The sequence below is a fragment of the Momordica charantia genome, assembly GCF_013281855.1.
Source record: "Momordica charantia cultivar OHB3-1 chromosome 3 unlocalized genomic scaffold, Mcharantia_2.0 BLBB01000003.1, whole genome shotgun sequence".
Lineage (NCBI taxonomy): Eukaryota > Viridiplantae > Streptophyta > Magnoliopsida > Cucurbitales > Cucurbitaceae > Momordica > Momordica charantia.
The window spans coordinates 23,811,306-23,829,697 of NW_028275161.1; the positions used below are offsets into that span (position 1 = coordinate 23,811,306).

The 18,392-nt window shown below is 32.7% G+C and overlaps 1 protein-coding gene across 1 annotated transcript; it reads left to right on the forward strand.

Moving 5' to 3' along the window:
* Nucleotides 1-2,434: 2,434 nt before the first annotated feature.
* LOC111008737 (putative cyclic nucleotide-gated ion channel 20, chloroplastic) lies at nt 2,435-16,819 on the forward strand. The gene is made up of 13 exons (XM_022281527.2): nt 2,435-2,607; nt 3,144-3,663; nt 4,571-4,771; nt 5,178-5,276; nt 5,823-5,960; nt 6,989-7,237; nt 7,784-8,041; nt 10,878-11,023; nt 12,404-12,481; nt 13,489-13,618; nt 15,546-15,792; nt 15,930-16,092; nt 16,578-16,819. Exons 2-13 carry the CDS (start codon nt 3,160-3,162, stop codon nt 16,684-16,686), a joined length of 2,322 nt encoding a protein of 773 aa, XP_022137219.1. The 5' UTR covers nt 2,435-2,607; nt 3,144-3,159; the 3' UTR covers nt 16,687-16,819.
* Nucleotides 16,820-18,392: the final 1,573 nt, after the last annotated feature.

The following is an 18,392-nucleotide window of genomic DNA, read 5'->3' on the forward strand; positions in this document are numbered from 1 at the left end:
TATATAATGTATAAACGGAACTAAATAATGGAGAAGACCTCTTCGTTGGAGTTTCATCCTTCAGCGTGCTTCTGGAGGAAATCGATTTGTGGAGGAAGAGTCTTCAAGTGATGGGCTTTAATTATATATCTAGATCCATAAATGAAACTGTCCATATCTTAGCGGGCCGGATTTTAGATTTTGATTTTTCTCAAGTTTGGGCTTCTAATCCGTGGTTAATACCGATCTTTTTCGTGTATCTATAATATCTATAATCTATAATATCGATATATTATAAAAAAAATTTGCTTATTTATATTTAATAATTTATGATTTTATATTTAATTATAATAAATAATAGAATGTTGGAATCTCAAAAGTTTCAATTGGTCTATCTCTTATATAATATATATCTCTTATATAATATATATGAAGTTTATCTCTAACTTTGTCCACAACCATTTAACTCTTTTTTTAGTTTACTTCTTTTACAGATTTAGTAGTGTCATATGACACACTCTCGTAGAGGATCGATATACAAATTTACTAAAACAGATGAAAATAAAGTGATAGATGCTTTGGTTCGCTTAACGTTGAAGAACTAAAATCATTGTAATCTCAAGATTGGTTAGAGGATATTTCTTTCTTTGTGCAATAAAAGTTTCCTTTTTTTTGTTTGTGCTTGGAAGTAGTGTCATATTGTACAGGCCTATCACACTAAGTATTTCGATACATGAAAGTGATAAAATAGTGTTGTCCTATAATTAGACGTAATTGATTCCTACAAGGTGGTATGATCTAAATATCAACAAAGTATGGACAATATTAGATACTAGTGGAAAATTAAGGTGTATCTCTTCCATAAATCTTTATAGATTGTTTCATAACTAATATTCCTATTATTTTTATTTTAAAAGTTTATGCATACATATAATTTTGAAATTTAATTTTTATTAGAGGCTTTTTATTTATTTATTCATAATTAATCGGTGTAATATAATTCTTAATCAATTTTATCTCCTAATAACATCTAATAACATATTTATTTTTTTAGTTTTTTAATTTAATATGACATATTTTAGTAGGTACTAAAAAAATGGACTAACAAATAATATTTAAATTTTATAGAAATATTTTTTTAAAATAAACAAAATTATTTTAAGCTAATTAATATCGAAAAAACATTTTTTTGACCATCGTATCCCTTTATCAATTTTTAAATTTACTAAACGTGTTTTTTTTAATAACTTTTATTATAACTTTTATTAATAATAATGTAGAAGTTATGAATATGGAAAGTTTGGCTTATTTATATATAACAATTTATAATTTTATATTTAATTAGAATAAATAATTTAATGTTGGAATCTCAAAAGTTTCAACTTATCTATCTCCTGTATGTATACAATGTACTATAATTATTAATTAAATACACAAATGAATAAAATATGGATTCAAATAAGTACCATTAACTTTTAAATGTGAAATATTACAAGTATTTATTTTCTACAAAATTTGATAGGTTCATAATGCAATTAGATTACAAATTCAATAAAATTTTTATTAGGTAAAATATAATTTTTGAAAATTTAACTATGAATAAATAAAAATTTAAATATATCATTAAGTACATTAATGGTACTAAAAAAAGAAAAGAATTAATGTATGAAATTTAAAAAGGTTGAATAAAGAAGTTATTCCATTTTACTTCCTATCTTTAATTATAGAGCTTTAATCGAGAAATTTCAAAAGCGTTACAACTTTTACGTTTTCGAGTTACATTAATATTCTATTAAAACAACAATTATTTTTTTAAAGAATTCAAACAAAAAAAATTTACAAACACAGGAGCAAACTAACTGGATTGGTGCTCCCTACAAAGGTGGAGGGAAGGTGAAAATAGGGGCAAACTCATTTCAGGTTAAGAAATTATATTAAAAAAAATTGATGTTTATCTGTCCTTAAATTCTATAAATTAAAATATTATATTAAAAATTGAACCATTCTTGTGAAAAAAAGTTGGCTTTGCGTCTAGCTCCCGTAGATGCGACGTGAGTTTGGAATGAGTTTTAAAAACATTATATATATTTTTTATATAATATTTGATTAGATAATAAAAACTAATTTCTAAAATTTATAAAAGTGTTAGGACTTAGGAGGAGAAGTTGCTGTTTGTTGTGGAAAAAGGGAGGTCGGCGTGGGGAAGGGGATTAACAAATAACAACTTTCATTTAATATTACGTTATTTAAAGGGGTTGGTCTAGTTTTCAGTTTGGTAAAGGGTAATGCTATTTATGCAAACAGGTCAGCGTCAACTACAGACCAGACGATGCAAATTACAAACACACCACGGTTGACGAGACAAAGGAACACTGGGCGAAGGGAAGGGAAGGCAAGGAAAGGCAATAAAATAAATATGAGAAAATTCAAAGTCTTCGGCGTTGCCTGGGTTAGCTCCTTTACTATTACAAATTTACAATACAATATCGCCTCCCCCTCACAATGCAGTTGCAGTTGCAGGTCTGCAGCTTCACTTCCTCCTCCCCTCCGGTGCCGTGGATTTCGCTTCCGGATCGGATAGCAAGGAAGTGTCTGCCTCTTTCAGCTCTTCTTTCTTACACTTCATTGGTATTCTTCCTGATGCTTATTCAGCAGCGTGATTATCGAATTGCTTCTCTCTTTCAATTCAGCTTCTTATATGCTATAACATACTTGCACTTGCTTTTCTGCCTTTTCGACTGCCCCTCTCTCTTTCGTTCTTGCTGTTCGGTAAAAGCATAACCGCGCGCGCGCACAGATATAGTTTCCACTACTGTTCCTTTCGATTAATTTTTTCTTTCGGAGCATGCATTTGAATTTTATTTTATTTTTATGAAAATCCTGCATAGATTTCTGAATCCAAGAACTAATAATACCAGTCGGGGGATGCTTCATCTCTTGAGCTTTGTAAACAAGCGCAAGAAAAAGGAAAATCATTAATCCTTTAGTAGCCTGCAATCTTACGAAATATCTTAGACTGATAGCTCATGTTTTTCACATACATCAGGGGAAAAAAATCCACGTCTCTTGTGCACTTCTCGTTCTCATCTCACCTTTTACATCTAATGGTCTTTAACTTTGGAAACACTGTTTAATTTTTAACTTGTTTAATTCTCCATTCCTAGGTCTAGTTACTTAGAAATGGCTGCTTTTGAAAAAGACGATATACCAATGCTATCAAACACCGATCCACCAATGTTAGATGAACAAGTGGGTTCTTATTTTCCCTCATTTGCATCATTGACCCGGAGTTCATCACTATCAATTCCAACAACTTCCTCTGGGTTGTATGGTAATGAGGCAAATCTTGTTGGTCATACTGGTCCCCTACGAAGTGATAGAAAAAGTTCATTCATGGTGAGTGGTTCAACATATACTGGCCGCAAACCTGAAAGACTCTCACAGTCAAATCCGGGTGTGCCTGAAAGCAAAACTGCAGAGCCACTGGCAGACAAATTTCCTTCTTTCAAGGCAAAGGATGAGTCTGATTGGTCCATTCATAACTATGCTGGCAGAAACGAACACTTAATAAAGTCTGGCCAGTTGGGAATGTGCAGTGATCCTTTTTGTATAACTTGCCCGACATACAACTTGAAGGCATCGAAACATAAAAGCTTAAGAATGTCGGGCATATTTGACCACAAGGTATTTTCTCTCCTCTTGGACCAATGGGTTACTTTTACAAATCAAGCTCACACAATTGTTCTTGTTAACCTCAGGAATTACATGATAGAATTGTTAGTATGTGACCTATTTATGAATATCTCGTCTCGTTTAACTCATACTTGCATATTTTTAGGGAGCCTTCACTTCATAGAAGCACGTAATATGAATATAATTTACAATATTTGACGTTTGGACGTCTAAAGACATGTAGAAATTATTTTCACACATGTTTAATCTCAACTGTTGATAATGATGTAAAATCTCTGCTTGGAGTCAAATAATGTCGCTTTATGTGTATTCATTTATCTTATCAAACACAAGACAACTTACTCTATTTAGATAACAAGTGTCCAAGTGCTAGAGTGTCCAACATGTGTTCGAGATGAACACGTTATCCAAACAAAAGTGTTTGTGCTCTTTAGCTTGCGCACAAGTGGACAGAGATCATGTGATGCACACAATCGTCCGTGAAGGATGATTTAGCTATTTGAGAAATAGATGATCTACTATAATTTTTTTTCCTTAATTTTTCAAAAGTCGAATAGATTCAGATCATTTTGTTAAATCAACTTAAGCTGATGGATTGTGGTGAATTTAATTATTTATTTATATTTTAACACTCTACCCTACTTGTGGGCTTGAAATTTTGCACAAGATCCAACTGGTGGTAATCAATATTAAATTGGGAGGAAATGATATTATAGGAGTTTAAACGTAGGACCTCCTACTCTGGTACTATGTTAAATCATCAATTGAACCAAAAAATTAAGTTCATAGGTTATGTTAAATTTAGTTATTTATTCATATTCTAACATATTCCCACAATATGCTTTGTGACTCGAAGTGAACGAAACAATACTTAGATGAACTCGTCCCATTTGTACAGTTCCAGAGTGATTTCTTTGGAGATGGGAAAGGTTGGGCAGGGAAGTTTCGGACCTTCTGGTCATTCTTGCTTCCATATATTCCTGGAGTTATGAATCCTCATGCAAAAGTTGTTCAACAATGGAACAAGTTTTTTGTCATTTCTTGCTTAGTGGCGATCTTCTTGGACCCATTATTCTTCTTCTTGCTTGCTGTCAAAGAGGTATGGCTTCCTTCCTCTTTCTCCAATCGTTGAAATCTAAAAGTATTTTTTGGTTCAATGAAAATGAAACCCAAGCTATATGTTACTATATTAATCCATTTGAATCAAGTGATTCAACAAATTTCATTAGTGAGTTAAAATCCCTTGTCCCTGTTTGTCATTTGTCAAAAAAGAAAAAGAAAAGAAAAACCTAATATTTACATTTTGTCTCTTAAATAAACATAGTAATATCTTTTTTTTATTACAACAAATGTGGAGACGGGGATTGAACCTCCAACCTCTAGAAAATGAGCAAGATACCTTAGTCATTGAGCTAAGCTTATGGTGGCACTAATATTAGTTATTCTACTATTGTATATACCATTTACTCATAAATCATAATAATTTATTTGCGTTACTAATGCAGGATAAAAAGTGCATTGTTATTAACTGGCCCTTGACCACAACACTGGTGGCTTTCCGTAGCCTTACTGATTTTATCTATTTACTAAACATGCTTCTCCAGGTAACTTTTCATTTTTCTTTGGTTTTATCAATTTACTAAACATGCTTCTCCAGGTAGCTTTTCATTTTTCTTTGGTTTTATCAATTTACTAAACATGCTTTTCCAGGTAGCTTTCATTTTTCTTTTGTCTGAATTTGAACTAATACTAAATTTTACCCGAAAACCTGATGATTTCCCTATTGTCTTTTTGTTATTAACACATCTAAACTGAATGCCAACTCATTGCCCACATTCGAAAAACATGACAGGTAGGAAGTTAGCATCTCACAATGATAGGGATATATTGGAAGATTTAACTAAAGAACAGAGACTATAATGGAACTTTAAAAGCATAAGGATCTAATTGAAACTAAGCTCAAATGTAGGACTAAAATTGGCAATTTAACCTTAAAAGAATCAGTATTTGTACATGAATAGTTAATATTGTATAATCTTTTAATAATTAAATTAAAACTAAGCTCAAACATAGGACTAAATACCAATCTTGTACAATCTTCTATTTTCTAGTCAATATCTAACTAGAAATTTTGATGTCTTCAAATGCAGTTTAGGTTGGCGTACGTGTCACCAGAATCCTTAGTTGTTGGTGCAGGTGAATTAGTTGACCAACCGAAGGAAATTGCTCTGCATTACATTAAAGGAAAATTTTTTGTAGATTTGCTTGTTGTTTTGCCACTGCCTCAGGTACCCCCTGGCTCACACAGACGAACACATACACAGCTATTCCACATTTCAAGTACTTTATTTTTCCAATTCAAAAATTTGAGGTCACCAATGTCACACTCTTCATTTGAGATGGATCAAATTTCTAAAGTCTCAAGTTTTTGTAGAAAATACTGGTTTTTCTGAATTCTAGAATTTCAGAGATGTCCTTGATATATATCAAAATATTTTTCATATAATAGGTTGTGGAAGATTCTTTTTATTATTACACAGTTCGGTCTGCGAGCCAAAGCGAAACCGAATCGAATTTTCATAAAAAAAGTAAAAAAACGCACTGAACTGAAGTTGGTGTGCAAACTGCACTTTAGTTTGCAGTTTGACAGGCAAAAAGAAAAGAAAACTGATTTAAGAAAAAATGGAAAAAGGAAAAGGCTGACAGGAGAGAGGACATGAAAGGCTGCTGAAAGGAAGGTAAGGGGATTTTTTTTTTTTTTTTTTGAGACAAGAGGTGAGGGGATTTGGGAAGACAATATATGTATACATGGTTTGATTCAGTTTGGGTTTGATTTTTTAACCCCAAAATGAAACCGATCCGCATTATTTGGTTTGCCAATTATAACGGACCGAACCAAACCACAAAACTGACAAAACCAATTTTTCGGTTTGGTTTGGATCGGTTTTGTCGGTTTGGTTATGCACCCCTATTATTATTTTTTAAGTAAGGCATCACTAATTATTAGCTAACTGGTTCCATTTTATTATTATGTCGTGCAAGATGGTCTGGAAGTACCAGTATCCAGAAAAGTGAAGGTGTTCTAGTGATGGAGTTAGTACTCGACAAAATCCAATTGAAAAATATCCTGCACTTAATTGTTTCACGGATTTAATCTTAGTTCACTAAAAAAATCCTTAAGATTAGAAAAAGAATCTTAGTTCACTTTGCTGATTGCTCCTATTAAGCTATATGTTCAAATACCTAATACAACAAACTAGAGCACTTTTTTGTATTCTCTTTCTGAAGAATTATTTGTTGTGACTCTCTCTTTCAGATAATAGTTTTTCTGGTCCTTCCAAAGTCTTTGGGGTCATCTGGAGCAAACTATGCTAAAAATCTACTACGCAATGCAGTTACTGTTCAATATATACCCAGACTGTATAGGTTTCTACCTCTTCTTGCTGGTCAGTCTCCAAGTGGCTTTGTATTTGAGACAGCGTGGGCAAATTTTGTTATCAACCTTCTCACCTTTATGTTGGCTGGTCATATTGTTGGGTCTTTCTGGTATCTCTTAGGGCTTCAGGTGAACTTTCGGTCTCTTTTGATGTGCTTCATTTCCCATTTCTAAAATTTCTAGTACTGATCTGTTTCCCTTGGATTCACAGTTGTCCTTTACAGTCATTGAACTGTTGGGATACATTCGGTGGAAAATTTTTACCAAGTGATTTCTGGAAGCAAAAATTTCAATTTCAATTTCCATTCTTATTCTTTTTCCTATTTTCAAGTTAAAACAATCACACTCATGTTATAAATGTTTTATGAGTGTCTGATAGTTGCATGGTTCCAGTAGCAAAGGCACTCTAATCCCTCAATGGTCGTGCTGTTGTTTATACTCATCAAAATGATAGTATCGTTTCAAACCATGTAGGCTGTGCGTCTTATGCATTTATATGTGGTAACTCGGAAATGATCTAATAACCAGGAACTTCTATAGAATAAGTTCAAGGATACTTAGCAACAAGTATAGAGAAACATCACGAACAAGAGGAAAAGGCATCATCTTTGAAAATTCCTGAAAATCTAATGGTTATTCCCTTCTTCCCTGAATCTTTATATGTTGTTACCCCAGGGTGTGAATCGATGTTTTCGAGATGCCTGCAATAAAACTGGAAGTAGAGACTGCTTACAGTATATAGATTGTGGACATGGGGATGAAGCTTGGAGTCCTGATCATGAACCGCGGAGAAAATGGGGAGAAAATGGGAATGCTAAGGCATGTTTTGCTAAAGAAGATTTTGATTATGGAATCTACCTTCAGGCTGTAAATCTTACTACAAAGAATAGTATAATCACCAGATACACTTACTCACTGTTTTGGGGATTCCAGGTATTTCTCACCATTTTTTTGGTACTGGAATTTTGACATTGATTGTGATACTTCTAATTTTGTTTAATTGAGCAATAACCATAGTCTCTCTGAATCTGCCCATATGACATCATTCAGCATCCTGAAATTGTAAGTGGTGGTGCTCATATCTTATTTAACAGCAAAGATCTGAAGGATTATCCAAATTTTATTTTCATCGTTGGCTTGTTCTTTCTTTATATACCTGGCTTGATACATATTCCATATCTTTGCCTTCATTGTTGCTCTATTATATGTCTCTAGATAACTAGGACAAGTTCAAAGAGTGAAAAATGGGTATGAACAACCGGTTTTGTCTTCTAATCTACTTGAATGCAACATAATAATGTACATGTTGCAGCTCTCAATGATATTATTTTATTTGACTTCATGTTATTTAAAATAATTGATTTTACGGAGAGATATATATTTTACTAATAAATAGAAGCTTATAGTAAATCTCATAATATAGAGGGGGCCTAACTCCTGATCCAACTTTTAATGAAGACTCTTTTGAAGATGAGGTTACTTTAAATTCTGATGAAGACTCTTTTGAAGAAAACTTGGATCTCTTATTCAAGGAGGAAATCTCTCCTCACTCTAATACTATACTCCCAATCTTTCAAGAGGCTCCATCAGCCAAAGCATTGATAATTCTCTTGTTAGCAACAAAAAGGAAGGCTTTTTTCCGATATTGTGAAGAAGTAATCACCCTCTATCGAAATTAAACCTCGAAGTTGAGCTAAATCCTTTCATGAGGAGTTTTCAACGGAGTCTAGCAGCAGAAAGGGTTTGAAAGCTATCTCAAAGGTGATCGCACATTCCATTTAAAATGATGTCTTGAAAGAAGATTATTGGGACGTTTCAAAGAAGATTCATCTTTCTCAAGGTGTTATTCACTCAACAAATGATTGCATTGTCAAAGAGGCTTTAGAAGATGAATTTTCAGATTTTAGTAAAGATTAAGAAGTTAGCCTTAAAAGCATTGATTCTGATTTAGAAGATCGGAGTGACTTTGGGGATTTTCTTCCTTCTTCAAGCCGTTCTTCCTCTTTACTAGTAGCTCCAATTGACTTCTTAGACATCATTGAAAATCTTTCTTTTCTTTTCAAATCTTCAAATATTTGAACGTTCGACAAGTAGTTGTTTTTGGTAACTTATTAGTAGACGGTTTTTATGGGAAGGTCTATTATTTTTGTTGTCTTTTTCCAGAGCAAGTCTTGAAGAAGAAATTTTCCAGGCCATTGTTTTTGCAAATTTTTGTTATTAGAATGTCAAAACTGTGTGCAGCGTGGTTTTGACTATGTGGTCTTTCCTTGACTCATCAAAGGATTCTAGTTGTTTCCTTCTCTTGTTCAGTTGATTGGTGTTGCTTTCGCAGCTTGAAGAAGAAGTGGTTTTGGTTTTTAGGCTCGTCATTTTTGTCAAGATTTTAGTTATGTTGTTCTTCAATGTTTTATTCTCTTGTAATTTTTAGAGCTCTGTTCATTGTTCAGTTGTTTTTGTCTTTTTTTTCTTCTCCCCCTTTGGGAGTTCGTATCCTTGAACATTTTTCTTCATTTTCATAATATTAGTGAAAAGTTTGTTCCTTGTTAAAAAAATAGTGGAATGTCATGTCTCTAGAGGGTTTAGGTAATGAACCTCTTTTATCTTTCTTTCCCTTTGTTTTCTTATAGTTGAGCAGGCTACTTGTTATAGGTTTAAAATTTATTTTTTTGATGCTATGTCAGCAAAATTAAAATTAAAATTTTAATTAAAAAATTTTGTCCCATCAACTTTTCATTACTATAGTTAACTTGAATGTAAGAGACTATTTGTTCCTATCTTTGAAAAGATAGAATTTAAATCATAAGGTTTGAAAATTAAGGACCAAATAGGTACAGAAGTAAAAACTTATTGGCCAAAAATGTGATTTGTCCAATATTTTGTTGATATAATTTTAATGTTTTAGTTCATATAATTCCATAAATATTATGAAAATATATGTTCTTTGTATAAGATCACAAAAATAAATATATAACATTGAATTATAATCGAATGAAAACCTTTTTAGCTGAATCAAAATTTAACTTCAAAATCATGTACATATATTAAGAGGAAAAACTCCTGACAAGGAACCCTGTCCCTCGCAAAATTTCTGGTGGGAATCCCTCACCTCATACTCGACTTTTCAATAGCATTTTTAATGAGGACAGGGAATGATTGAGGTGGTGGGAGAGCATTTCTCATCCCTGCCTCACCATACTGACATCCTTATTTTGACATTTCTTGGTTTAGCATTGCAGCGCCCACGCATATTGATAAAACCCTTGTTTAGGCTTGGATCCAACTTTTGAGTTTGTACTCAGCCTATTTGATAATTAGACTCTAAAATCCTAATAAAGATTCTATATTTTAGGTTTATTATCTATTTTTCTATTATTTCAGTTTAATAATTTCTATGCAAAAGAATGCGACACCATGAATTTTTACATTAAGCCTTTGGAAAGAAAGCATCTGCTTCAGTTATCAGTTGTCAAATCTACCCTCTTTGAAAAGCAATCTAGTGGTACTTCCTTTTCATCCCAACTTGATCTCATCTTATCTAACGAGCCTCTTATCCTTGGACAATACCATCATTCACTATTCGCCCACTAACTATTGCCTCTTGTCTCCATGATTTTATCCTACTCAGCTGTTTAAGATGAGCTGGAAATTAAGATCTATCAGCTAATGACACAGGGAACTACATTTTAAATTGGAATCTCTTAAATGTAATCTTAAATATGAACACAAGTACAACCCCCTTGAAATTTGTAGTTTCAATTGTTTTATGCAGCAAATCAGTACTCTGGCTGGGAATCAAGTTCCTAGCTACTATGAATGGGAAGTCCTTTTCACCATGGGCATTATTGGGCTTGGTCTGTTGCTGTTTGCGCTTCTCATAGGGAATATGCAGAACTTTCTCCAGGCTCTTGGAAGAAGGTAAAGATAAGCCCCAGGGCTGCTTTTCTGAATATTTAGAATTATTTTAGGAAGGAGGTAGGTAAGAGTTCAAAGTTGGGCAGGATGGAAAAATAAATATTTGAAAGTAGCCTAAACCTAAGTTGGTTTGTTGCCTTACTGTAGACTAAGTCGGCACTAATTACTAGGTTTCATATAACTATTATATCAATCTCATAGTACCTACACCAATTAATTAATTATTAAATTACTGTCTCCGTCGAATAGCAAAGTAATACCTTAGACCTTCTTTCTTTCTTTTTTTTTTTTTCTTTTTTTTTTTTGGTGGAATCAGAAGAGACTTAAAACACCGAAATGCTAAAAAAAGGGGGTCAAGGAATCCCCAAGGACGTTCAAGAAGGTTGTGAAATGCCATATAATCAGAATTAATGATTGAAGAAGAATAATTATTAAAGATTTTGTCACATTTTGTCCATAGAAGCTACTTAAAGCCAAATTCATGAAATCAGAAAAGGCGCTGCATTAATACTCAAACACTCAGATTCCTCTTGGGCCAAATATTCCAAAAAAGAGCTTTCTAAATATTCCACCAAAAGATTTTTGCTTTTCCTTCAATAATGTGCCCCATACAAGTCTGTAATAAGAGACGTCAAATCCAAAAAGAGAAAAAGACCACAGGAATGAGCCCACTGATGGAATGAATAAACGATCAATTGTTTTGCCATTTTTCTGTGATATACACAATATGAGAGGAAAGGTAAGATATGGTTCTCCTTTGAATTTTGTCATATTCAAACTCTTGATGGACGAAGACCAAAGGAAGAAGTTTACAGTTTACATTTTTAGGATGATTCCTTCCCAGTGCTTCCAATCAAAGCTTTGAGAATGATAGAGCTCAAGTTAGTCAGAAATATGAAGAGACAATTGCTGGAGAAAGCCCTTACGCTTCAAGCTTTCAAACTGTTCTATCTTCCCTTTGGTTAACCTCTCCAAACTTCCAGTCATCCCTGGTCCCTCAAGCCTCATCTCAAATAAAGGTTCCTGGAGTGGATTTTGGGTTCCAACATTCCAGACATAGAAAAAGCTAGTAAGGAACAGTACTTATTTAATAGCAATACTCTTTTCATCTTAGTAATGTGAAGTATCCATTCATAGGAATAGAAAGCAAGGGGTTGTCCCTGTTTAATAGTCAAATTCTTGTGAGCTAAACAGAAATTGGATTTCAAATAAGTTTGGAATTTCTTGTTCTTGAAAACCATGTTTACTACACACAAGCAAAGTCAGACACCCTCCTTTTTCTTTTCCTTTCTAAAAATCTAAATACTTGCTTTTGCTCTAATCATAAAGAACTTTACCATGATTATCTATTAATGGAACCGATTAACTATTACTTCTCTCCAGGAGGTTAGAAATGTCATTAAGACGTCGTGATGTTGAGCAGTGGATGGAGCATCGTCGCTTGCCAGAAAATTTAAGAAGGTTCAGTTATTTTATCATTTATGTTCATATAATAATCCTGCATCTAATATAACAATATACGTTTTGATGTCTAAGGAGTCCCTTTTTGATTATAACCGAGGGATGGTATATGAGTCCTATAGTGACAATTTCATCGACTTAATTAAATTATACAGTTTCCTAACTGGGATGGTTAGTTAAATTTCTAGAACTTCACGCGATTCAAATTTAAATCTTGAGGAGAGCTGAGGTCTTTGCTTATTTTCATTATTCTTTTTTATTTTTTATTTTATATGGCGAATTTGTTATGTTTGGAGCACTGTAAGCATAAATGATATAACAAAATCATCTCTAGTTCTTTTGTTCTTCTTTCGTTTTTCTCTTAAAATCTCTGGTCAACATTCTGTACCTTACTCTGCTTCACGTTATTTGCATGCTTTGCTGCTCTGCGCTAAACCCTGGCATGCTTCTTGCAGCCTCAGCACATTTCCCTGTTTCCATTGGACAGTTGCAACCTATTTTCTGAAAAAATATTGAGTGAATTTATTATACATTTTTAACATATAAAGTTTATTCATATCTTGAATGAAAAATATTTAATGTTTTTATATTAATGTTGCAGCACAACACGTAGCCACTATTTTTGTTCTCTTAAATATCGTGGTCTCATAAATGTTAATCAGATATTCCGGAGCTATATGCTATTTTTTATACTTTTTTTTTGTGTTTTTGTGTGGTGGAATTGGTGCCTCATAGTTCATGTGTTATGATGTTGCATGTAACTCCTTTTATGTTGCATGTAACTCTTTACTAACCAATTGGAGAAGTTTCATGTAACTCCTTTGGTTGTTTTTTGTGGGTTCGCCCCTCTCTTTGTAATTTCATCCATCAATGAAATTGTTTCTTACTAAAAAAATAAAAAAAAAAAGTGTTATGATGTTGCATATCCTCATAGCTATATGCTATTTTTTATCCTTTGTTTATTTTCATGATGTTCAAATTGACCCGTATGATTTTCCTTTATAAAGGCAAGTACGACAGGCTGAAAGGTACAATTGGGCTTCTACAAGAGGCGTAAATGAAGAAAGGATTTTTGAAAATCTGCCTGAGGACCTACAAAGAAACATAAGACGACATCTCTTTAGATTTGTCAACAAGGTGGGTAATTTTATTTTTCGCGAAATAAAAAATATCAATATCAACCATCAACACGGTTCTTAATTAAAATGATATTAAAATTTTAAAATCACCCTTACATTTAAAAGCTTAATTGCATTGACTTAGAATGAGAGAAGAGGAGTGAAAGAAGAAAATAGATCTGAAATAGAAATGGAGAAAGAAGAAGATAGATCTGAAAAGGAGAGGGAAGAAGAAAGATGAAAAACAACGGAAGAAAGTGAAGATAGAAAGGTGAGGGAAGATTTCGAAAAATGAGAAAATAGAAGAGAAGAAAGAGAGATAGGAAAGAGAAAGATATTATAAATATATAAAATAAAAAAAAGAGAGCCATTCACGTGAATGGTAAGAAAAAAAAAGAATATAAATCACATGAAAAAAAATTGAAGTTGGATTGTAGTGTATAATATATATTTAATTTTTTCTATTAGATATATATATAGGTCGGTCGGTTGGTTTGGGTATATTTATTGTAACCGACTGATTGACCCCCGACTAACCGCCGTTGGTTCAGTCGGTTGGATCGGTTTTCAGCCATGTCTATACACCCTTAAGAGGGGGTGTTGAAAAGGTAATTTGTAATTTCCAAGATATGTAGTAAATGTAAATTGTATTTCCAATAAGTCCTTTGAATTATTATAAGTGACTTCTTTGGATGTGAAAGGTTTATGTAATTTTCTAGATAACAATTATCTAGGACATTGGTGTTGGAACTATCTAGAGTTCTTCCTAAACACCTATAAATAAAGGTGTTCTCCACCCCAATCAAGCTCCAATTGAGCAAAGTGCCGAAGTACTCGATAGAAAAGTTTCTATCCATGCTTATCTCTCCATTCTAAGTTCTAGCTTACTTTCTTTCACTGCCTCAGACATTAGCTGAGAGAAGACAACATCCCCCAATCTAAAAAAGTAGCTAGTTAGAAGAAAAAAATTCATCTAGAATACAATCTAGCGAAAGAAAGAATGAAATCCAAAGACAACATTCTTAGACTTCATATGTATTCATAAAAACTGAGTGGTAAGAAACCAAGTAATTGATAGTGGAATGTCTGGGACTCTGACTTCATGCAAATTTCTTATCGCATGGTACATCATTTTTTAAATCCTATAGTTTTTTTTTATACAATAATTATGGGGTGGAGATTTGAACCTCCAATCTTAAGAACAGTAGATGCCTTAATCATTAAGATATATTCATGTTGGTAATTTAAAATCCTGTCGTTAACAAAAGACTTGCAGGCTGCAGCTGATTAAACATCTTCCAAGAAGTCAAATAGTCCATTGCAAAATTTTTCTTAATTTACTTATGTTGGCCAAGTTTTGCATATCTTGCGATATACCATGGAGTATATAGCTTTTGCAATCAACTTCTCGATGCTGAAGTATGGAATAATAAGAAATATATCATATATATCAATCAGATTGCATTAGGTTGGCAGTTTGATATTATTTTTCTTTTAGAGATTAGCATCCAACTAGTAATATAGTGACTTGGAAAAACCAGGGGGGGGGGGAGATTTTCATTTGGCAGTTCTGATATATACTTCCAAGACTCTTATCGAACATTATGAAAATTATTAATCAACACTAATTTAGTAGTGAAACATTGTACAACAACCATATGGTGTAGGTAGGAAAGAAAATCAATCATGCGTTTTTTCTTCTAGCTGTTTCTTAGAGAACATTTTGTTTTTCTCATCCGAACAGTTGATGAAAACAATTCTTCCTGAAGGTTGTTTTCGACATCTGGCTTCTTTACCTTTGGGTGATACTTAGTTTTCTGCACTCAAATACTGTTCCACATGTTGCATATTTATTGCCCGACGGAAATGGAATCACAATATGTGGAATTATACTGGATATTGGGTTTGAACTGATGCAACATAGTTTTATTGAAAATATGGCCCAGGTTCGAATCTTTGCACTGATGGATTATGAGCCAATTTTGGATGCAATACGTGAGAGACTACGACAAAAGACATACATAGAAGGGAGTGAAGTTTTCTCTTCTGGAGATATCATTGAGAAGATGGTTTTCATTGTACGGGGGAAAATGGAGAGCCGTGTAGATGGGATTGTGGTTCCCTTATCTGAAGGAGATGTCTGCGGTGAGGAACTTCTAACATGGTGTCTTGAGCATTCCTCCATGAACAGAGGTATTTGTATTGTACTCTCAATGCGTGTTCTACACTTGCATTGATGAATTTGTTATCGTAACTTTCAATTGCTTCATTATAAGATGTCTTAAATCGAAGGTGATTGACACAATTTTACGTATATGGTCTAAATACAGATATGAAGCGCCTTCAAGTTCCAGCACCAAGATTGGTCAGCAACCGGACAGTAAGGTGCTTAACAAATGTTGAAGCATTTTCTCTCCGGGCTGCAGACCTTGAAGAAGTGACTAGTATGTTCTCTAGATTCTTGCGAAATCCACGTGTTCAAGGAGCCATAAGGTAATCTCTGTAAACTTCAAGCTTTACAGTTTCTACTTTTTGTACCCTTTTTTGTTTGGAATGGAACGGCTTCAAGTGTTGTTTGTTTGTTTTCTTTAATAGTTCCCTTCCAATAATCTTGCCTCAGACAAGAACTACCTGTTCATTTGTTCAATTATTTCTCTCTCTAAAAATTGTGTATGCCACAGTCGAGGTAAAATGCTCTTCGAAGAAGAGCCTTGACAAAGTATCCAAAATATGATTATTAGGTATAAGCTCTGCATTTTTCTCTTCTGTTGATAAATCATTCGATTCAAATTTATAAAGCATCGAAACCTTAATGTTGAGAATGTCTCCGGCAGCAACCTCAAACTTCCATGTGCCTTGCTCCAAATGAGTTATCTAAATGTGAACATAATTTTTGAAATGTGTTGTATTGGATCAAGAGCCTGTTTTCTTGATCTGCTGGTTCTTGTTTCAGTACGAACTAACATGAAATTTGGCAGGTACGAATCGCCCTACTGGAGATACCTAGCAACAACACGTATTCAGGTAGCTTGGAGATACCGGAAAAAGCGTCTATCTCGAGCTCAAACCTCTCGATCTAACAACTAATTCAATATATTGCCACGCACGTGAAGGAAAATGTTATATTATATTTGACTTTGAATTGAATTTAAGTTATTGTTTTTACTAAAACAATTTTAAATTTCTCTTCTACTTAAATATACATATTTATATTATCCTATTTATATAAATGTTTAAAAAATTTAGTACGAACTCACACCCTCTGAGATAGGTGTGAATTATCATTGACAAAAAAAAAAGAAAAAAAAAGTGTTGATCACCGTTATAGAGTCTATGAGGTGATTATTCTTATAGAATATTTGGCAGTGAAACTTGTTGGTAATGGAGCTTCTAGTGTGCTAGAAAATAAGACTATATTTAAAGCATTGATTGTTGATAAGTTTTGACATCATAACTTGTACAGTATAAAACTTTCAAAGCCCTTCCTCGGTAAGCAGTACTTATTTTTAATCAATATCTTTTTCTACAAATAAATAACATAACACAACCACAATTTTAATTCATAAAGGATTTTATATATATCATGATCAGTCTCCATTGAAGCCTTTTCCCTTTTTAAGTGGTAGCTTACCATCTTAGTGACAAGAACTTGCCTAATACAATCTTAATGCTGATAATACCCAACGTTTAGCTTCTCCATGCACTACGACTCCCATTTCTTATAACATATATATTTCAACTTAGGATCTTTATAATTTTAACCATTTAGATTATCCCATATATATATATATATATATATATATATATATACATAATGATGCATACAAAAAAAAAAAGTAGTTAGTTGGGAATGAATAGTAGATATAATTAGAAAGCATAGTCCTTTCTCATTGTCAATTTTGTATCTATAAAGCAACTTTAACTCATTGTTATTAACAAGCCATGGCCTATAAGTCTAATATTCTTTCTTCCAGCTTTAATTTCATACCTCCCCCAATTAATTCATTATTTTATCTCACCGTGTCTTGTTTATCACGCAATATTCTTTGATTTAAATCTTATGGATGATATGTATATGGTGTTTAATCAAATGAGCTCCATAACTTTTCATTAATTGCAGTTGAACTGGCAAAGTCTAATTACATCTTAACAGTTATTTGCATCTTTTTGGGGGGAAAAAAGAACTCATAAATGAAAATAAATGGCTACGCATCTCAGTTTGGAGGTAGACTGTTGAGGTGAGGTAGTTCCTCATCTTCATCCCTACTACCCTTATTGCAAGGGAATTGTACTGATACAATATTTATATTTATTTAGTTTTTTGTGTAATATTATTAGTATAAATAATATATATAATTTTCATTTTATATGTGTACTAATTAATATGATGTAATAATGAGCGCAAGCCATTTCACATTAAATAATACTACAGTTAAAACCCCGCATTAAAGATGCAGAGTGAATTTTTTTTTTAATTATTATTGAATACACATATTACTTTTTTCTTTTGATATCAAAAATGGAAAAGAAAAAAAAAGTGTATAACTCCATATTCATGTTCTAATTTCTGCCACTGATTAAACTATTTGAAAAGTCTTTTAATTTGCAGATATTTTTTTCTCTCAAAATCAATTTTTTATACAACAAAATTAGATTAAGTTAAACCAAAAAATATGAAGGATATAAAAATAATTATTTGTAAATATGTATCCAATTAAAATACCACAAATTGCAAAAATTATCTATTTTCTTCGTTTCTTTTATTTATTTTACTTTTTTTTTTTGGTTAACTT